The sequence below is a fragment of the Culicoides brevitarsis genome, chromosome 3, assembly GCF_036172545.1.
Source record: "Culicoides brevitarsis isolate CSIRO-B50_1 chromosome 3, AGI_CSIRO_Cbre_v1, whole genome shotgun sequence".
Taxonomy (NCBI): Eukaryota; Metazoa; Arthropoda; class Insecta; order Diptera; family Ceratopogonidae; genus Culicoides; species Culicoides brevitarsis.
The window spans coordinates 11,155,228-11,178,237 of NC_087087.1; the positions used below are offsets into that span (position 1 = coordinate 11,155,228).

At 24.5% G+C, this 23,010-nt stretch overlaps 3 protein-coding genes across 3 annotated transcripts in view; 2 read left to right on the forward strand and 1 right to left on the reverse strand.

Annotated features, from left to right (window-relative positions):
• The first annotated feature begins 967 nt into the window (after positions 1–967).
• Positions 968–1,536, forward strand: LOC134834925 (uncharacterized). The gene has a single exon (XM_063849731.1). It carries the CDS (start codon positions 974–976, stop codon positions 1,520–1,522), a length of 549 nt encoding a protein of 182 aa, XP_063705801.1. The 5' UTR covers positions 968–973; the 3' UTR covers positions 1,523–1,536.
• Positions 1,537–2,012: 476 nt separating this feature from the next.
• LOC134834654 (mitochondrial ribonuclease P catalytic subunit) lies at positions 2,013–4,389 on the reverse strand. Its single transcript, XM_063849392.1, has 4 exons — positions 3,543–4,389; positions 2,781–3,030; positions 2,400–2,720; positions 2,013–2,269 (listed from the first exon to the last, which is right to left on the reverse strand). Exons 1-4 carry the CDS (start codon positions 4,367–4,369, stop codon positions 2,111–2,113), a joined length of 1,557 nt encoding a protein of 518 aa, XP_063705462.1. The 5' UTR covers positions 4,370–4,389; the 3' UTR covers positions 2,013–2,110.
• Positions 4,390–6,118: 1,729 nt separating this feature from the next.
• The window catches only part of LOC134834963 (protein lap4-like), a 79,561-nt gene continuing 62,669 nt past the window's right edge, over positions 6,119–23,010 (forward strand). The window contains exons 1-2 of the mRNA XM_063849799.1: positions 6,119–7,305; positions 19,556–19,673. Coding sequence (XP_063705869.1) covers positions 7,144–7,305; positions 19,556–19,673 — 280 coding nt within the window. The 5' untranslated portion in view covers positions 6,119–7,143. The remainder of the gene's footprint in view (positions 7,306–19,555; positions 19,674–23,010) is intronic.

A 23,010-nucleotide genomic window follows, 5' to 3' on the forward strand; every position in this document is an offset into this window, starting at 1 on the left:
TGTCCCCTGCCCGAAAATCCAATGGGGCAAAATAAAAAAAAAAGTTAAAAATTTCATCAAAATTGACCATTTTTTGGTCCTTTTTCTTACGTTTTAAAAGAAATTTTCAACAAATTTTTTCAATTTTCATTTTTTTTGTGTTGAAAATCGAAATTTTACATGAATTTTTTTCTCTAAAGTATTAAAAAATTTTTCAACTTTTTGACGCAATTTTTATTAAATTTTTTTGTTAAAATTTTTAACTTGAAATATTTTCGAATCAATATTAAATCATCAAATCTAAATGTAGATACCATAAAAACATCTAAAATATTCATGAAAGACCAAAATTTGTTAAAATTTTGGCATTTTGTATGAAACAGTATTTGCAAAATCCTTTTTTTAAAAACCCCCATTTAAAAAAATGTTTTGGGACAAACATAAAAAAATAATTAAGGAATTTAATAAGTAAAAAAAAATATAAAAATAAAAATTTTTAAATGAAAATATAAAACTAAAATAAATTGAAACAAGACACCAATATTAATAAGGCGCCAGACATTGTTCCTTACATTATGAAGATAATTTTTCTTTACGGAATATATGGTCAGAGACGCTTCATTTTGAAGTTATAAGGTCATAATAGACAACATAGATCGACATCAATGTAAAAATTATGAAAAGAGTTAATTGCAACTCCGATCGCAATAGGTCTTGGGACCGTGGTGATGCGTCCTCAAACATAACCTGATAATAATTCATTGAAAAATATCAGAAAATTATTATTTTTTTTTATTTTTATTAATTTTTTTTTGTTTTTGTTGAATTTGTTGAAAATTATGATTTAGGTAAAAGAAAAATAAAATTGTTTCAATATTTTTGACCTGAATCCCAATTTTCAACAAATTAATTTTTTTTATATATCAAAAATTTGTAACCCCGTAGTTCAGCTTTGGGCAATCTGGTCACCTTACAAAACAAACAAAAATAAAAAATGCCGCAAACCAGTACAAAAACCTCCGAAGATGAAGAAGAAGAACTCCTAATATACCTCGATTTCAAGCAATTTTTGCCCTTCGAGGAGCTCATCGACCCCGACACGCAAATAAAAATCATCGGACTCGAAGGCGACTCCCCAATTGCCCAAATAAACGGTCGATTTTACCAAGGCAATTACGAATTTGCGACCGGAACAAAACTTTTCTTCACCGAATCGCAAGAAGCACAAGTTCCTGAAGCAGATTCCGACGCGAAAATCATTCCGTTCGAATATGTGACAAAAACAAACAAAGTTCTCCGGATGAGTCGAGTATTCATCGCGTCGAAGGACAATCCGCAGAGAGTGAAGCCAGAGCCGGAGAGCGACAACACGAGCAAATATGAGATAACAACGACGTACGAAGAGGTGCTAAGTAGGTTTTTGCCGCCAGATATGGAGCCACCGCGGATGATTACGGAAGAGGAGAACGGGAGAGATTTAATGATGAGGAAAATGCAACGAGATGTGACCGATGATGATTCGATGGGGGAGGAAAATGACTGAAAATTGATGAATTTCGGGCCAAAATTACTTTAAATTTAAGAAAAAAAATTAAGTTTTGCAAAATTTTAACAATTAATGTAAAATATGATCAAAAAATATTAAAAATCTGATAAAAAATGAAATATTTGAATAATTTTTTTTTTGAACTCACAAGAATTTTAAATTATTTAATTTATTAATTTAATTTTACTTAATTTTTTTTCTTAAAAATTTACAAAATTATACAAAAAAAAATATTTTTTTAATCCTGAAAATTATTTTTACAAATAAAAGCTTTTAAAAGATTAAAATTTTAAAATTTTTAAAACATTTGAAAAAAAAATAACAAAATTTGGTTACGTTTGAATTGGTTCTACTTCTCAAAAATATAAAAATATTTTAAATTTAATAATTGGTAATTTTTGAATTTTGTATTTTTAAAATTTATTTTAATTTTTTTTTAACTCAAATATATAAATCGCACATAATTTTTCATACAATTTATCACATTTTTACCGTTTTAAATTCTTACCGTTTTATGGAACAATTTAAAAAAAAATCAAAAAAATTTTAATTTTACTAAATTTTTAACCTTTAAATTTTTCAATTTTAAATTATTTTTTTATTACTATTCTTTAACTGAATACACATCCATTGCTTTTCATCAGTGGGCACATATTCATTTAGCCAAGTCCTTTCATCCTCCACGAAGGGAATGTGCCAAACATTGTCTATTTTATGTGCAGTTCCTTTATATAAACAAGGTTTCTAAAAAAAAATTAAAAAAATAAAAATTAGTTCATTAAATAATTTAAATAAAAAAATAATTAAAAAAAAATCAAAAATTTCTAAATTTTCGACAAAAAATCAATTCTTAATGAAATTAATTAAAACTCACATCAAATAAAACTTTAAAGCTCGATTTCAGCTTATATTGCCTCTGATCCCGCCACTTGAAGAAACAAATCCTCAGTTCAGGTCCCAGCAAGAAGGCATGTTGTCGCATCAAGTCTCTCGAACAAAATCTCGCTTCGGGCCCACTTTTTAGCGTGGCGTACAACAAAAATGGATCATCTTGCGAAATATCAGCGGTGAAAAATGTGTCTGCTATCATTCGTAATCGTTTCATTTGCTGCGCTGGCCATTTTATCATGTGCTTTTTTCCGAGTACGAGAATATTTTTGTGAATTTTTGTCAATTCTGTCACGACTTGTAATAACTAAAAATGAATTTTTTCATTTTTTTCACAGAAAATAATCAAAAAATATTTTTTTTTTACCAAATTCGCTTGAGCAACTGCTCCTTTGTTGCCTTTGGAGTAAGCGACGTTCAGTCCGTCGACAACACAATCATACGGACCGTTTTCTTCGAGAAAATTTTTGAATGCCTGCAACTCTTCTGGATTTGTATTGAGGAAAATGTTGTTTTTGACAATTACTTTGCTCAGAAAGGCATCTCGGACATTGTTGAATTCGTCAATTGTTAAAGCAGTTGTGTCTAAGCTTTTTTTGCAGCCACTGCAATTGCCGCTAAAATGATAAAAAAATGGTAAGTTAATTTTTTTTTCAAAGTTTTTAAAACCACAAGTTAAAAATTCAATATGAAAAAATTAAAAAAAAAATAATTTAAAAAAAATTTAAAAAATATAAAAAAAATTATACTTGGGTAATTACCGTTTTTGGAACTTTTTTTTTCAAAATTTTTTTTTAAAAATATTTTTTTTTAATTTAAAAAAAAAAAATTTTTATTAAATAAAATTAATTTAAAAATATTTTTTTTTAATTTTTTAAAAATAAATTTTTTTTTTTTTTTTTAAAAATATTTTTTTTAATTTTTTAAAAATATTTTTTGTTAATTTTTTAAAAATATTTTTTTTTTTTAATTTTTACTTTAGCACTAAATTTAATTAAATTGAAAAATTAAATTATTTTTTTTTGTTTTGCCCCATTATATTTTTTTGGTTGTTTGAAAAAATTATTTTGAGGCAAAAAGTTCCAAATAAATTTTGAACTACTTCGAAAAATTAAAATTTTTTACTTACTATTTCGTTACTCTAACTTTTTGTGCCGTAATTTTCATACTTGACATTTTTTTGATCAACTTTTCCGCGGAATCGAGAGGCATATGAAGTCCCATGTCTTCCAAAAACCTAAAAATCTTCTCAAAATCCGCCATATTTTTGCACCAATCAATCCAAGTATTGTAAATTTGCGATGTCGGTTGCTGCTCGTGTCCAATCATTTCATCCAAGAGCCTAAAAAATGTCGAAGGCTCTTCATTTTTCAAGGCAGATGTGATCAAAGCGGTGTACGTGAAACGCCCGGGAATCGCCGTTAATTTCGCATCTTCCAACAATTGAATTCCCTCTTTCCATGCCGACGTCAGCGAAAGCCCAAGAATGAGATTTTCACAAGTCGTGCTGTCAAAAGTGTCGTAATTCTGTTTGAGTTCGCGATAAATTTCGATAATTCGACTTTTATCGTCTTCAGTTAGGACATAATCCTTGTGGTGCGTCGCATGATAGTACAATTTCAACATAATTCCCTTGATGAGCGGATTTAGTTTTTCGCCATTTTTCTGCATTGATTCCACGAAAAGTTTGGCGGTTTCGATGTTTTTGTTGGCACACAAGTGATTCAAGATGATGCCATCGACATTTGCTTTTTTCGCATTGCGATTTGTGGCGAGGATGGTTTGTTTCACATTTGACCAGAATTCGGCAGTGTTGTTGGTCGGCGGAGTCACAAGTAGGGATTTCCAGGCGTCGGAAGGATTGTCGTGCGAATTGAGGATGCAGAAGATCCGCTGATGAGATGTCACAGAGCGATGCGCTAAGGGCCTCAGCAAATTACGGAAGATTTGATTCATATTTTGCGGTAATTTTTTGTGAAGAGCATGTTTCGAACGACGTGAATAAAAATAAACAATATTAGGAGCTAAATGACAGCTTAGCCCGGGGAAATGTGAATTTTGCACTGGAGGGATTGTGAAGTTTGTAAAAGTGCCCACGTAACATTTTTATTTTCCCATGAATGATTTTCAAATTTTAGTTTTCTTAAAAAATGGTAAGTAACTTAATTTTTCAAACTAAATCTTTATTTCAATATTATTTATTTTTTTTTATCTCTTCAATCGTCCTTCAAAAAAATTTAAAATATTATTAATGATTTAATTTTCAAAAAAATTAAAGATTAAATTTTTAAACTTTAATTTAATCAATTTATATTAATATAGAGGAATCTGGCTTAAGGCTTAAAAAACTGATGACTTGCAGCTCGATGCTCAAAAACAGCAGGACAAGAACAAGCGATAACAAATTGTATGAAAGACCCAATAAAAGCAACTTAGAATTAAACGCCGCAAAGTCATAATTCATATGCCTTATATCTAAGACTCGACAAAATTAATATGTATTAACTTTTGTTTCAAACATCGAAGACATAACAGGATATCGTCTGTGTTGTAGTTACTCATGTATTGAGAAATGTTTTTCTGGCCGATGATATGTGTTAACTGGCTGTGTTAGTTAATTTTGCGCAAAATCATTTTTGTGAAAAAAATCACACTGTAAAGACGTAGTTTTTCTTGGGAATTATTTCTGTAAAAATTGTGACATCTGCTACAAAAACCTAATTTCTGTTCTTTTATTACCCAATCAGGTATTATGATTGGAAGAAAAATTTCTCTTCCTTTTTTAATATTTTTTCGACTTTAAAAAAAGTATTTGCCTTAAACTTTTTTAACAACTCCTTGAATTTTTTTTTTTACTTTGAAAATTAAAAAGTTAAAAATATATTTTTTTTTTCAAGAAATTTTTTAATTAATGACCAATTCAGAGATTAAAGCAGCTTAAAATGAGTGAAAACTGAAGAACTCCTAGCAATAAACTCTGAGTTTAAGAACCATTTTACTTGTTTTAAAAATTACAAAAAAAAAATATAGTAGGTATAATCTCCCAAAATGGGCATCCAAAATTCAAATAAGTGAACGAATAAGAGAATTTTTTAGAGTAATGAAAAAATCATTTTTTTTTCAAGAAATTTTTTTTATTAATGACCACTTTTATTTAAATTGTTTAAAAATCAGCTAAATATTTAAAAAAAAATTAAACAATTTTTAAATAATTTTTTTTTTTTTGAAAAATTAAAAATAAAACATATTTTCTTTGAATATTTTGTAATTCATACTTTTTTTTATGACATTTTAGAACCATTGAAACTATTTTTTGTTGAAAATTATCAAAATAAACATAAAACTTGAATTTTTTGTTGAAACTTCATAGAAAATATGGTGCCCAATTTTAGATTTACCCATTTTAGGAGATTAAACTGTAAATTAATATTTTACGAGTTGGCAAATTCTGTCATTCTGAAAAAAAGATAAAGAAAAGGTCGAAAAACATTTAAAAAAATATAAGAAATTTTTACAAAAAATTAGAATTTACTAAAAAGAAATTTAATTCGTGCTCAAAAAAAAAATAGAAATCATAAATTTTTTAACGAATTTCACAACACATCTCCTCATTTCCGCACCGTTGCAAACTTCACACGCAGCAACTCACAATTACGTTGGCAACTCTCTACCACTCCTGTCAAATCGTAGTTGCTGTCAACCGAACGGAGTATCGTAGCTTTTAACCTCGTAAATTAAATGCGAAAATCTCTGGTAAAAACAGTGAAAATAATATCAAAAATATTATCAAAATACGCGTAAATATCATCGCCACACAATTCAAGTGATACCTACACGAAAAATGTAAATTATCTATAAGAATTAGTGAATTTTTGTGACCATTTGACGTTGCACTTTACAAGAATTCAAGAATTTTTTTTTATTGTATAATGTGTAGATAGAAACATAGTAAAAACCCAAACATACACAAACAACGGGTACGCTACGCATGTATGAGTGCGACACGAACACGAATACAACAAGTTTCAAAATGTACAAAAACGACAACAGACTTGAGTTGTATTTTGTATCTGGTTAAGTGAGGATCGCTTCTTCGATAAAATAAAGCGCTAAAAAAAGACCATTACTAATATTATTTTGAAAAAATCACACATTTTATCGAATTATAACGAAAGAATCAATAATTCACGAGAAAAAATAATTAAAAGTGGAAAAAAGTGAGAAAATAGATATTTTTTTTGTGAGGAATTCGACGACAATAGAAAATAAGCAGCGACGCAACAAAACCATTGGAATGCGTTTAATGTATAAATTATCACCGATGATTAAATTAAATGAATGAATGAATGGCAGTGAAGCAATATTAGAGAGAAAAAAATAGAAGAAAAAGCGAGAATTGATAAAGAAGAAGCGAAAGCAAAGGGTGTGTCCAAAAGTTGACACCGTTTTTTGTTTTTAATTTTTTTTTTTTACAAATTTTTAAGTTATTACGAAAAATAAATAATATTGTGAAATATTAAGTGATTCCACGAAATAACAAAAAAAAAGTGAAAAAAACGAGTCAAGTGTTTCTCGTTGAAAAAAAAATCATTATCAAAAAAAAAAATTATCATATCTAAGTAAATAAAAAAAAATAAATAAAAAAATATCGAAATAAAGATAACAAAAAAAAAATTAATGAATATTTTTCGAAAAAAATAAAATTGTAGTGAGAATAAAAAAAAATAACCATGTTCAAGTGCATTCCAATATTCAAGGGGTGCAATCGACAGGTGGAATATGTCGATAAACGCCATTGCTCCCTTCCGACCGTTCCTGAAGAAATTCTCCGATATTCACGCAGCTTAGAGGAATTGCTACTCGATGCCAATCACATTCGGGATTTGCCAAAGGTGCGTATTTATTTATTAGTTTTTGCGAAAAAGCGAAAAAAAAGTCGATCAACAGGTTGCTTTTTACTCGACAACACGACCTACGCCTACGCATTTTTCCTTCTGCCCGATAAATAAATGAAGTAGACAAGAGTTTTTTACTTGCGCGTACCCGAAAGAGTTTATTATTGTTTTTTTTTTTCGTTGTGTAGTTACTTTGTCTGTCGAAAGTTGTGGAAGTTCAAGGTGGTCAAACACGCACGTGATGAATTTTAATTACAAAAGTTGGGAAATGTTTGTTTTGGGTTTTTTCCCACAACTAACGAGTTGGGCTGGAAAAAGGGAAAATAAAAAGAGTTTACTGTGGAAAGTTTTTGTTTTGATAAAAAAATTTTTTTTGCGAATAATTTGAACGAATTTTAATGAACTGAGACAAAAAAAATTAAAATTAATTTTTTAAAAAAGCAAAAAAAAATTTTGTAATGTTTAATTTTTTAATTTATTTTCAAACATTTGAAAGTTTCAATTTTATTAATTAAATTTTAATTTTAACAAAAAAAAAATAATTTTTAAAAATTAAATTCAAAAACTCAAAATTAAAAAAAAATATTTTTAATAAAAAAAATAAAATAATTCTAAGATATTCATTTAATTTAATTTTAAATTTGAAAATTTTTATTTAATTTTAATTAATTAATTTTAAAAATGATTTAAAAAAAATTGTTTAAATTTTGACAACTAGAAAATTTTTGAAAGAAAAACATTTAAAATAATTTTCTAATATTTTTTTCAATTTAAACCATTTTGTTACATTTTTTTATTTAAAAATTTAGAGTTTTTACAAAAACATTTTTTTTTAATTACCGTAATGTAGATAATTCTAATGGAAAAAATCCGTTTACAAATTCAAAAAATACTAATAATTAATAAAACATCAATTTTTTTCAATAAAAAAAATATTTTTTCATTAATTTTTGGATTTTTTTAGCAAATTTTTAGACAAATTTTAAATTATTTTTCGTAAAATCAAAAAATAAATTATTAAAAATTCATTAAAATAATAATTCTTTCTTAAAAATTTTGTTCAAAATATTTAAATATTTCGAAATTTTGTTAAAATTAAAAAAAAAATACGGAAAAATTATAATAGAACTAATTTATTATTAATAGACGGATAATTTTTTTTCTATAAAAATTATCTATATTACGGTAGTTTTGACGGACGAAATTTGTAAAAAAAAAAACTTTAAATTAAAAAAAAAATAAAATTAAAAATTATAAATTTAAAAAATAAATATATTAAATTAATTAATTAATCAATTTTTATTTTTTAGTTAAAAATATTTCAAAGATATAAAAAATTATTTTACATTTTTTTTTAATAATTTTTTTCCTAATTTTTTTTCTCAATAACAAAAATTACACAAATCCGACTCTGAATAAAAATTTTTCAAGTAACATTGACAAAAAATGTTCTTGACCTTTTTTTTCCAACAGACATTCACGTACAGTTTCCATAATTTTATTATAATTTTTGTCCATTGAAGCTTCAAAACTCTTTCTGAGCAAATATCGTTTTATCACATGACTTGTCACGATATATATCTAGTTAGTGAGAAAAAAACATGTGTTAATAAAAAAAGAATATTTTCCTCATTAATATTCCCAGTCCGTGATTAAATCTAATGAGTTAACACAACTACATTTAATAGAAGTTTAACAAACAAAAATCATCGCGTACACAAAAAAAATGAGTCACAATAGAAATCCAAAAATAAAAAAAGAGCATCATTGTTGCTGGAAATAAGCAATCAACTCTGTTTTTGAATACGTCACTTGCAATGACAAATGTTCGGATTAAATAATTTTTTTTTTCATAAAAAATCATCTCTCGCAATGCACAAAATGGCATTTATAAGTGGCACTCACACTCATGCATACTCTTGGCTTCGTGTTTTTGATGAGAACATGGAGACTGGTAATTATTGTAGATTGCAGTGATAAATATCGTTATTGAATTACGACGCAATTTTGATGACGAGGGTTTGGAGAAATTTTGCCTCAGAGTTTTTTGAAAATGGCCTTGAATGCTTAAAAATAATATTCTTTGAATTTTCATAGGAAATTTTTTTTAAATTTTATTTTTAAAATTTTTTTTTTTATAAATTTATTATTTTTAATTTAAAATAAAAAAAAATGAAAAATAATTTTGTTGAATTTAAATTTTTTTTTATTTAAAAAAAAATAAAATTAAATTAAAATGAAATTTAAAAAAAATAAAATTAAAATAAAATAAATTAATAATTTTAATAAAAAAATTTTTTTAAAATAAAATTAAATGAAAAATAAAATTTTTATTTAATTTTTTTTTAATTAAAATAAAATTAAATTAATAAAATTAAATAAATTAAATCAAAATTAAATTAAAAATAAAATTATAATGAAATTAAAATTTCAATTTTATTTAATTTAAAATATTTTTTTTTAAATAAAAAATATAATAAAAAAAATAAAATTAAAAATAAATAAAAATCAAATTAAATTAAATTAAATTAAAATTAAAATTAAATGAAAATTAAATAAAATTGTTATTAAATAAAAATTAAATTAAAAATAAAATTATAATGAAATTAATTTCAATTTTATTTAATTTAAAATATTTTTTTAAATAAAAAATAAAATTAAAATAAATTATGTTGAATTTATGTCAAATAAAAATTAAATTAAAATTAAAATTAAATTAAAATTAAATTAAAATTATATTAAAAATTAATTAAAAAATATTTTTTTTAATTTTAATTTAAAAATTTAATTTTTTTAGGATTTCTAACGAAACTTCAGAAGGCTTTAGTTTTAAATACCCAAGGTCTCAAAAAGCCATTTTGTCCCTCTGGAATAACGAACACGCACCAAAAATACGCCCCAGCTGAATCATTTAAATGATAATACTTCGTGCGTATTTTGATGAAATTGAAATCCAAAAGTTGAATAAAATGACGTAATGTTCATTGAATATTTTAATAGCTAACACACACCTTCATATATCTCTCTCATTTTTTTTTCTGCCCGTACAGCCACGATAAATAAACAAATAATATTTTCAAACATTCTAAAAACGTCGAATGTAAATATTCTCGAGTAAAACTAATTGAATGTGCCTCGTATCTGTGTGCGAGTTGAGTAGGTAAACAATAAAAGGCAATGCACAATTTATCGAACACATATTTACTACGCCATCCACAGCGCACAGGTGCATTCTTTGCGTTTTAGCCATTTTAGTAGAGTTGCTATATTCGTTTGAATGGGAGACCTAGAATGCACGTACGCAAAGCTCTGTTGAACGGAGATAAATGGTTGTAATTGAAAATTGTTTTAAAATAGTTGTGTTTAAACGCAGAAGAGTGCTCTCAAGGTGCTAGTCTGCTCTTTATCTGTCTTCATTCGAATTATGTTCGAGTTTTATTGGGTGTTGTGAGTTCATTATGCGATTGGATTTTGAATTGGTTTATGCTAGATTCTGTTTTTTTTTGTTGAATGTTTTAAGAGCCACACTTGAAAAAGTTTAGAAAATGAGGAATTTTTTAGAATTTTCCATTCAATTAAGGTATTTTATTTTCACAAAACATTTTTTATGTAGATTTATGCAGATTTTTAACTATAAAATTGCTTTATTTTTATATTTAGAAATTTTCATATGCAAATATGATTTTTTTAATATAAATTTCAAGAAAAATATTTACGAAGAATTTAAATTTAAAGAAAATTATTTAATTTTTTTTTCAATAAATTTTATTTATTTAATTTTTTTTAATTTATATTTAATTTATTAATTTTTTTATTTCATTTATTTAATTAAATTGAAATAAAATTAAATTAAATATTTTTTTAAATTTAATTAAAAATAAAACTGTTTAAACTGTTAAACTTTTATGAGATATTAATTAAACAATAAATAAATAATTATTTTTTTCAAATAAATTTTTATTTTTAAATAAATATTTTTTAATTTAAATATTTTTTTTTAATTAATTATTTTTTTCATTTTATTTTTTTTTATTTAATTAATTTGTTTTATTTTTTAATTTTTTTTTAATTAACTTTTTATAAAAAATAAAGATTTTTCGAAAGAAAATAAAAAATTAAATTTTTTCAAATAAATTTTTTTTTTAAATATTTTTTTTAATTTAAATAATTAATTTAATTAATTAATTTTTTTGTTACTTTTTTATTTTATTTTTTTATTTAATAAATTTCTTTTTTTTATTTTTTTTAAAATTAATGTTTTATAAAAAAAAAGATTTTTCGAAAGAAAATAAAAAATTATTTTTTCAAAAAATTTTTATTTTTAAAAAAATATTTTTTTAATTTAAATATTTTTATTTAATTAATTAATTTTTTTGTTACTTGTTTATTTTATTTTTTTAATTTAATTAATTTTATTTATTTTTAAAATTTTTTTTTTATTTTTTTTTTAATTATTTATATAAATTTATAAAAAATAAGGATTTTTCGAAAGAAAATAAAGAATTATTTTTTTAAATCATCAATACAATTAAATATTTCAATTTTTTTTTAACATTTTGAGTCTCCCAAACTTATTTAAAAATTTTTTTTTATTTTTTTTCTAAATTGTTACTAAAAAGTTTTAACAATTTTAAGAAAGTTCATTTTTAATTTTAAATAATTTTGATTACAAATTTGAGACAATCATAGAAAAAAAATCAAATGACTTGAAAAAATGCAAGAGTATGCTTTTGAAATAAAAAATTAAAATCTCAAACTTAAAAATTAAATTTTATTCCTGACAACTACTTTTAAGCCTTTTCAAACAAATTAAATAGGCATAAAATTACTTTTAATTTAATTAAAAAATAATATTACTTTCCTTTTACTATTTCCTTGAAAAAGTACTTTTCATAAAATTCTTTCATAAAAAAATCCGTTTGTGGCTTTTTTCTCTCTCTTTGTCCCATTTGTTGAAGTATTTTTTTAGTTACTGAATAAATTCTCCACAAACAGCGACGATGATGAATATAAAAGAATTTTTACCTCCACGCCAAGTAACGCCGTCCCACATTTTTTTTTTATTATTTTGCAACATAAAAAAATGTCATTATCAAAACCGCAACCATGATGATGATTGTGACGTTTCTGCTGCGGTAACAATAATTTTTTTTCTCTTGAAAAAAAAATATTAAAAATTTTCTCTGTTTGTCTGAAATTTCTTGTAAAATTGTTTTTAATTATATTTTCATGACACAAACAAAAAAAAAGTTATAAATTAGCTTGGTCTGTCCTCGTCATTATCATTTTGAATTGCTATCATTTTCTCCCCAATGTCTTGCATTATAAACTTTTTTTTTCTAATGACAATAGTAACAGTTTTTTTCCCTACTTACCTTATCAGCTATCATTATCCGCCCGCTCTGTTGCGCTTTTGTTCCAATACAGGAAAAAAAAAGTTAAGTTATGGCAGAAACGTTAATGAAGTTGATTTAATCAGTTTCTTGTTTCCATTAACGCTAATAAGTTGAGGAAAGTGGACAATAAAAAGAGACTCGGTTCAGTTAATGGATAGAAAATGCATTTGTTGTTATTTTCCGTCATCATCATCATCAACGAGGTCGGTAGAAAAACAGCAATAATGATACCAATAATAACAACCTCTTTGCTACCTTCGTCATCGTCATCATCGTCGATGGCCATTTATAGAATATTTATACTTGTTGCTGCCATAATTGAGGAAAGCCCGTAAAATAATTGCATTTGATCAACTTACTGCGGAAAATTCGAGGTCCAGTTGCGATATTTTCGTTGGCACTATATTAAATTACGTTTGAAAATAAAAAAAAAAGAATAAATATTTAGGCTGTTTTTCTCTCGTGTTTATTGTAAACACAAGTTTGAAATGTTTATCGACCCCAATTGCTGGAAATCATAACAATATAAATCGCTTAACGAATACAAAAAAAAAATAATGAGATGTTTTCATGACTTTATCGCATTAAATTTTGCTTCTTTTATGAAGTATTTCGTCTAAAATATCAAATAAATTTAATTTGGATTCTATTGGGGTATGCAATGAATATTACATTTTAAATTTGCTGTTTTTCATAGGTTTTTGTTAAGTTTTTCTAAATTTTTTTGGGCGAAAACCTTCTTAGAGTTATAAGAAGTAATTTATAAAAAACTTTAAAGAGATTCGTGAAGCAGAACTTGAGTTATTGCGTTACAAAAATTGTATGGATTTCAAAGATTAATTTTAAATGTACAAAAAATTGCCTTAAAATTTAAAAAAATAAAATTTCATTAAAAAAAATATTTTTTTATAATTTTATTGAAATTTTTAACATTTTGAGACAAATTAGATTTTTTTTATTTATTTTATTTTATTTTAAAATTTTTTTATTTTTTTTTTTATTTATTTTATTTATAATTTTTATTTGGTTAATAAAAAAATTTTTTATAAAAAAATAAAAAATTTATCGCTTCATGCGAGATAAAAGATCCAAATTTTTCAAGGTTAGAAAAGAGTATTTTGGATATTCGTATTGGATCAATCCAAGAACTTCTATGTCATTGACAAATCTACAGCGACCTTCAAATGATTGTTAGTCGATTTAGAAAGCTGTTAATCGCTCCAATGTTTACATCGTCTTGAAGTGTTTGTTAAGTACCATCTTCAAGATTCGATCTCGAGTTACATACTTGTGAAAATCTTATCTGTCTATGTATCTGTGACAAATTTGGACAGTAGAAGATTTTTTTGAACTTTTATGACAGACTTGAGTCTCTTTAATTTTTTAAAAGCAATAAATGCCTGGTATGCAGACCAATTTGAAGGTTTTTAAATTTTTTGATAAGTATTTAAAGAAATTGTGAGACGTATTTTTGATAAATTTTCCTTCAAATTTTATACTTATTAAAATCTTGAGTATTTTTAGAGCTAAATTCTTTCCACTTTTGAGAGAAAATATTCTAGAACATGCTCAAGACTTTAATTAAAGTAAAATTCATCAAAAACTCGTCTCTCAATTTCTAAAATCTTATCAAAAAAATATTTAAAATTCTTCAAATTGGTCTTCAAACCAGAAAATTATTCCCTTAAAAAAAGGACTCTAAGTCTTTCATAAAAGCTTAAAAATATTTTCTACAGACCAATGAATCTAATCTAAAGACCGTATTATCTACTAAAAAATTCCCTTTAGCATTAACTCATCCTTAAAATCGATTTTCACGTTGTTTATTTATTCACTTGTTACTATAAATAAATAATTTCTAGATTCGAATACAAAGTAGCAACGAATTTTATCTCATTCATCAAAACAAAAAAAAAAACAAAATTTCCACGGCGAACCACTCACCAACGGAAAGAGCTTTCTTTCGCCTCTAATCATTAACAACAGCTGTTGTTTTGGTTACCCTCCATTTAAAATATTTTAAATTTACATTCCCTCTTTTGTTGTTATTCTTCATTGATTTCCACTTCAACCTTTATCTACCTGTTCATTGTTGCCATTTTTTTTTATTGATCAATCAAATTTTTATTTTATTTTTTTTTTCAAAAAATACAAAATTTACCTTGGCCTGACAGAGACCTTTTGGTGTCAAGTTTAACAAAAAATTTATTCATCAAAAGATGTGACAATGACTCGACTCGAGAGAGAGAGAAAGAGAAAGAGCAAAGACACCGAAAGGTGTGTAATTAAGCTCTTTCACTCGTTTTTTTTGTGTCTACTTATTTAAATAGTTTTTACCTATTTACATTATAAAGAGACAGAGTCACACAAAAAAAGTTTAATTTAAAATAAGCCGACATTGTAATTACTTTTCTGTCTGTCGCACACTAATAATGTGGCAAAATACTTACATTGTGACATCATCATCATCATCATTGTATTTTGTGTTGTGAATATATTGTCAGAAAGTAACAAATTAAAATTTAATGTTAGTTCATTTCGCGATATTTTACGCGAAATTACGCGATGAGATTCATTTGCGAGCAATTTGAGAAATTTTATTTTTGCTAAAAAATGTGAAAGGTTGCACGTTAAATGGGTTTTGTCAACTTTTTCAATGGGATTTTGGGGAAAACTTACAAATTTTCGTGTTTTTTTTTATTGTTTTGTGAACAAAGAAGCGGTTCTTGTCTCTTTTACGACCTTAATTTTTGTCTTTCTTTTTATTTTGTAGGAATAATGAAAAAGGTTAAATTTTTACAAGATTTTTCTAATATTTTATTTTCATAGCTTCATTAATGGATTGGTCAATTTTTGAATTTTTTTTCCTCTTTATTTATTAAAAACAAGGATGTTTTACTTTTTTTTCAATATTTTTCATAAAAATTCTTTTGTAGAAGCTCAAATTTTTTAATTTTTTTGACAAATGGGACCTAACGTTTCCGAAAATCAGGAAATCCACGAGAAATCCTTAAAATAAAATTTTATTTTTACATTTAATTTTTATTTTTAATTTTTATTTTATCTTTTTTAAACTTATTTTTTTTTATTTTTTTTTTATTTTTTTTATTTTTATATTGTGTTCGATTGTGTTTGCCCAAAAATTTTGAAACCAACGCATTTTTGGCGAAACTATACGTTTCCGAGCATATGTTTCATAGAGAAATATGTTAGTTTTGACGTCGCCGAGGTTTTTAGGCGAAAAAAAAAATTCAAAAATTCTCGCTCAATTTTTTTTTACGTATTTTTTATTTTTTTTTTTTACTTATTTTTAATTTTTTTTTAATATACTTTTATTTTTTTTTCTTTAATTTTTTTTTTCGAAATATTTTTCTTGATTTTTTCTGAACTTCACGAACTCAGAAAAAATCATGAAAAAAAGATTTCATAAAAAATTAAAAAATTTTAATGCACATTTTAAGGATTTTGAGCTTTTATGAAAGAGTTTTTCTTCTAAATTGACAATTTTTCTAAATTATTAGAACTTTACGGATTAAAAAGGACTAAAATTAACCCCTTAACTTATTTCAAGCGAAACTTTTAACCCCTTAACGAATTAAATAAATTTCTTAAGGGGTTAACAAGTTCCATTAAAGGGTTAACTATTTCACTTAAGGGGTTAATTTCAGTCCTTTTCAATTCGTAAAGTTCAAAAAATTTAGAAAAATGAAAAATTACGAAGAAAAATTTTTTTTGAGGTCTAAAAATGAATCAGACGAACAGAATTTCGGTTCAAAGAAAAATTTTGAATCAGTTCTTAGATAAGCTTCAACTTTACCTGAAAACTAATCCAAAGAATCTTCATTTGAACCGAAATTCTGTTCGTCTGATTCACTTGACACAAAATCTGGTAACCTTCATTTAAATTCATCTATTACATGCATATTTAGACACCAGCGAGACAAGCACACTCAATGTCATTCATTCAGTAATTTGCACAAAAAAGTATCACAATGTTCCATGCCGATGATTTTTTCTGTCAATATCGCGCAGTAACGATGGCTCGTCATAAAGTTCTCTTTAATTTTAGCATGATATTACGATAATCCGCGCTTATTTACGATAATCTTGTTTGGCATTTAAAAAGAAAAGAAAGAAGGCTAATGAAGATAGTTTGACGCGAATTATCTGTGATTTGAACGGCCGGGATTAGGGAACGTGATTGTTCCATTTCATAGAAAAATTTCTATCTCACTTCGTTCACCTTGAAAGTATCACGTATTTCGCATCAAAAAATTAATTAGCGAAAAAATAATCCGCTTATAAATGATGAAAAAAATTTTATCCTTGTTAAAAAAAAAGAGTTCTGTCCATTTTTATGATTAAAAATGCATCCTAGGCTTCTTTTGGGAAGCCTAATAATTCTTTTATGATGCAACTTGAATTTATGTAGAGATAAAAACTGCGGAGGATGTGAGAGAAAAATGCAGCAGGTGATAAAATTCTATGAAAACTTTTATAGGTTTTTATCCTTTTACGTTTTTACGACAAATGCTGACCAAACCCGAGTTTTTATCACTGTTTTCAACTTGCATTAAAATGCGTTCCAGTGAATTTTTATTATTATGACTCAAAACTCTATTTTATTTTTTTATTTGTTAGAATGGGCGATAAGAGACTTATATTTTTTATCTAACGCAAACAATAATCCGATATTTCCATCAAACTCAATAAAAATAAATCTCCAAATAGCGAGACGAGAGGAAAATACAATAAACTATAGTCTGCATGAAAAGTAGACTAAGTAGGAGACAGTAATGAAATCGTAAACAGTTTTATTTCAAAGGATGATTGATAATAATAAGTAGCAGCTGTTTGGTACGTGCTTCATTTCTCTATTGTCGCAAAAAATAGATTGCGATAATAATGTTTAGGTGAAGATGAATTTTATTCATTTTTTAAAGGCTTAAGAAGAATTTTTAATTTTTTTATTTTTATTATTTCATTCTATTTTTTATCATTTCTTAAAATTATAATTTCTTAAAAAAATATTTTTAAAAACTTGACAAAAACTAATGAAAAATAGCAAATTCATTGCATGAAAATTTATAAAAAAAAATTAAATTTTAAAAATACAAAAATAATTGCCTTAAAATTTAAAATAAAAGCCCTAAAGAGTTTTCTTAATAGAAAGCATAGAAACACTTTAGTTCGTTCTAGAATATTAAATTTGAGTTTTTTAAACTACTTTAGGACATTATTAGTCCAAACCATCAAAAAATCTCATGCCATTTTTTTTTCGATGAAATGCTGATATCGGGTGATGTACATCATCCGAAAAAAAATGTCTAAAATAGGCCAAAAATAAGCCTAAAAATTGTCCTCTAAGGCGTCAATAGGGCATTTTTTGACCCCCACCCCCCCTATAATCGTAAACCGTCGAAATTTAACAACCCCCCTAATTTACGGGGTGTTTTTAACATGACCCCCCCTCTCCCCTCACTGAAAAGGAAATTTTTAGTACCAGTTCAAATTTCAATAAAAGCTCGTGAAAATTTTGAAAAAAAAACTCAAATTAATGAAAATTTGAAAAAAAAATTAAAAAGTCTGAAATACTCTAGAAATACTTCAAAAATTATTTTTAGTTTCAAAAAAGCATAGAAAAATTTTTAAATCGTAAATATGGCATTTTTTACGACGCCGTACATTATTAGCCCAAACCATCAAAAAATCTCATGCCATTTTTTTCGGAATCTGTATCGTAAATTTGATGAACCCCAGCCCCCCCTAAACTGCCGACGCCATTAATGGATGACGAAAAGTTCATTTCTACTCTAAAATGAATCTCATTTCTACTTATATGATCCTAACAAGACTCTTCAGATTACTCCACGATGATGCCTGATACAAAATCATTTTCTATCTCGCTTTTCATTATATTTTCATCGCAAACACCTTGCTCTAAATTTACACACAAATTCCAGACAAAAGCAACTTGAACATCATTTCTCATGAAAAAGCATAAAACGTGTTGAACACACATATTTTTAAATTAGAAAAATACCTTGGGAAATTTTTCGACAACAGAAAATAAGGCCTAATATTCATAAATTCATGTAAATAGACAAATTACATATCTGACCTACTTTCATCCGAACATCTTTATGTTCCAGACGAATCTTTTTTTTTTTTTGTTTGAGATTTAATGTTGAAATCATAATGTCCAAGCATTCAATCTTTTATTGAATTAAACATGATAAGAAAAAAATTCTCAGACGAATAAATTGCCTACTGAATGACAGTTAATTGAGTTAATTCTGACATCCAGAGTGATACTGACGCGACGAAAGATATATGTATCACTTTTTTGCTGTCTCATCTCCAAATAACGATGAAAAATTGTGTTTTATGGAAAAAATGCAAATCATCCCATTTTCGGTCAACGATATGAGAGACTTGTTGCTAAATCATTCGAGACTTTTCTTTTATGCTTTTCAAATGTTTTGCTATCCAATTCGACAGACAGATCTGATCAAAAAAAAAAATAATGAAATGTCGAAAAATCTCATTTATTTGGCGAATATTTTTCTAATTCAACGTCCTTCAATGTTCATCGGGGAAAAAGAGAAGGAAAATGTTTGAACAATAACGGGCGTGTAAATAACTCGAGTTTATTTGTAAAATGTAGCAAAATTGTTTATTGACTCGAAAATCCTTTGTAATTTTCATTGATATGCCAATAATCGTAAACTTGTTGTTTCGAGTGTGTGTGTCTTACCTTACGGCGACGCAAATAACTTGTATGGCTTCGAAAATTGATTTTGGGATTTTTGTATTTTAACACATTTTTATGATTTTTTCTCTCTTTTCAGAATTTCTTTCGCTTACATCGACTACGCAAGCTAGGTTTAAGTGACAATGAAATCGGTAAACTGCCCCCAGACATTCAGAATTTTGAGAATTTAGTGGAGCTGGATGTATCGAGAAATGGTAAGTGTTTATCTCAAATTATTTCTACGACGACAACAAACGAAAGACTTGCAAATTGATTCAATTATTCAAACAATAATCCTGTAATGTGATTAGAAAGTGTAAAGTTTTGAAAATTTATGAAGAGACAATATGTGGGAAAAGGTTTCATATCATGGAAATTGATCGACTCCTTGGAGATATCAAAAGTGTCTTTGACATTCTTTAACTTTGGGTTCTAATGATAAATGATAAGATGCCAAAGGGATGAATACATTCAAATTTGATGTGGGACTTTATGCGGGACTTTGTTTGATGTCTTTATCTTGATATTGGTTGGAATTTATGACGTATTGAGGGAATTTAGACCAATTGTTGAAATGGGGATTGTTAATTTAAGCAGTTTAAGGAAATATAACGATTAAATTTTTGAGGTTTTAAATAATAATTTAACTTTTGATTCAATATAAAAATAAATTTTAGACAATTAAACGAAAAATCTTTTGACAACAATTAAAGATTGAAGCTTTGTTACAAAATTCTGATTAAAAATAATGGAATGATTTAAATTTTTATAAAATAAAATCCGTTGGATCTAAAAAAAAATGTAAATTAAGTTTAAACAAAAAATTAACAAAAAATTTAATTAAAATAAAAATTAAATAAGTTAATTAAATTTAATGAAATTAAAATTAATTGAAAATTATAAAAAAAAATTAATAAAAATTAAAAAAAAATAAATTAAATTTCATAAAATTAAAAAAATAAATTAAATTTAATTTAAATTAAAAAAAATATGTTTCATTAAATAAAAAAATTAAATTAATTTTCATGAAATTAAAAAAAATAAATTTAATTTATTGAATCAAATTAATTATTAAAAATTAATTATTTAATTAACTTATTTATTAAACTTTTATTTATATTTCTTTTAATTTGCTCTTATTTCTTATTTTTAATTTAAATTAAACTTTTTAATGAATTAAAATTTATTTTTTTTTATTAAATAATTAATTTAATTTATCTTAACTAAATTTTGTAGCATAAATTTGGATAAATGGATAATTTCAAATTAGTTATTGAATAAATTTTAGTTTATTTTTTTTTATTTTTATTTTATTTTAGTTTTACATTTTTCAATTAATTTTAAAAATTTTCAATAAATGAATTTTCGATTTTTTTAATTTATTTTTAATTTAATTTGATTTTAATTTAATTTATTTTTTTTAAATTTTTTAATAAAGTATTTAGGAATTTTAATTAAATTAATTTTTAAAAAATTAATTTTAATTTAATTAATTAATTAATTTAAAATTTTAAAAAATAATTTAAATTTTTAATTTTATAAAATTTTTAACGAAGCTATTTTTATATTTTTTAATAGAAAAAAATATTTGAAAACAAAATTTTAAAAATTCTCATAAATCAAGAAAATGCACTTCCTACGTTTGCTTAACCAAAATATAAATGCAAAAATAAAAACCGACAAAGAATCAAAGTCTCGGCAAATTCCTTCCAATTCTCCATCTAAAAATCACAAACACACAAAAAATAACAAAAATACCGTTTGCATATAAATTAAAATGCATGAAAGTTTTTTTTTGTTGGTCACATACAGAAACACTCACACACAGAACTTTACAAAATTAATAAAGGAAGTTTGGTTCAGTGAGCAAAATACTGTTCAGACTGTTTGTAGTAAATTTATGTGTTTTGCATTTATGAATGAATTCACGCACTTGGAATGTCTCGCGATGAAATTCGATGAAACAAGTGCTCTATGGTCGTTTTTTTTTTAATTTCATTTCGTATTTAGTCATTTTTACATAAATACAATTAGAATATTTTCTTGCTTCATTATAAATTCTGGCTGCATAAAACATTCATAAATTTTTCGTTTTGTATGTGGAACAACAACAACAACAATAAAAAACGGGACATTGAACTCTTTCGTTCTCTCTCTCGCTTTTTATGTCTTCGATAGTTTAACGTTTAGTATTTAAATGACCTTTTTAATGGGTTTTACGTTACACTTTTTGTCTGTAGATCCTCCTATTGCACCGCTTTTTGCCATTTAAATTGTAGGTGCTCGTGAAATGGCACATTTCTGCGTTTTGTCTATTCAAACCTCATTATTAGTAATTTAATTTATCTTTTATTTATTTTTTTTTCGACTATTAATGTGATGCCAGAAGCTAAAAGTACTACTGTCTCATGTACGGATTGTAAAATTTTTTTTTGATCTGATTTAAAAATGAAAACATTTTTCATATTTATTTTTTTGTAGGCGGAATGAGTTTTTGGAAATGTTTTAATTTTTATTTTGGTTAATTTTAATAAACTTAAGATTTTGTAAAAAAATATTTAAAAAAAATAATTATAATTTTTAAAAATTAAAAATAATTGAATTAAATATTTTTTTATTCAATTTATCTAATAATATTTTTTAAATTCATTTAATTAAAAAAATTAAATTTGTTGATAATTTATAAAAATAACAAATAATAAAATAATTTTAACCGTTAAAAATTTGAAAATCGCTTACTTGTTAATTCAATCTAAAATAAATTTTGTTGAATTAGCAAAAAAAATATTTTCATACTTTTCAGTTATTTTTCTCAAAAAATTATTTAACTCAAAATGTCCTTAAATAATTAAATAATTTTTAATATTAAAATTAATTAGTAGTAAAAATATTATAAATTTTAATTTATTTAGTTTAGTATATCATAAAAGTCAATTTAAAAATATCCGCTAAAAATTTGAAAATCGCTTTCTTGTTAATTCAACCGTAAATAAATTTTGTTGAATAAAAATATCAAACTTTCAATTTTAAAAATCCGTTATTTTTAAAATGTCAAAATTATTTAAAGAAAAAAAATAGTTGAATTAGCTAAAAAGCGATTTTCAAATTTTAATCAAATTTTTTAAATTTTAAAATTAAATTATAATTTTAATATTAAAATTAATTAGTACTAAAAATGTAATAAATTTTAATTTATTAACTTTAACAATTTTAAATTTCTTTTTTAAGATTTTTAACGGATTTAATATATCATAAAAGTCAATTTAAAAACATCCGCTAAAAATTTGAAAATCGCCTATTTGTTAATTCAAACAAACAATCAGTTGAATTAGCTAAAAAGCGATTTTCAAATTTTTAACTGTCATTTTTAAATTGACATTTATTTACAATTTTTAATTAAAATTTTTTAAATTAATTTTTCAAAATTTTTTGAGTATTTGAAAATCTTTAAAATTAACTATTTATAAATTCAGAAAGAAATACTAAATAAAAAAAAATATTTTCATTCACTGCAACTGCCTTAATAATAAAAAATTGTAATCCAATAATATA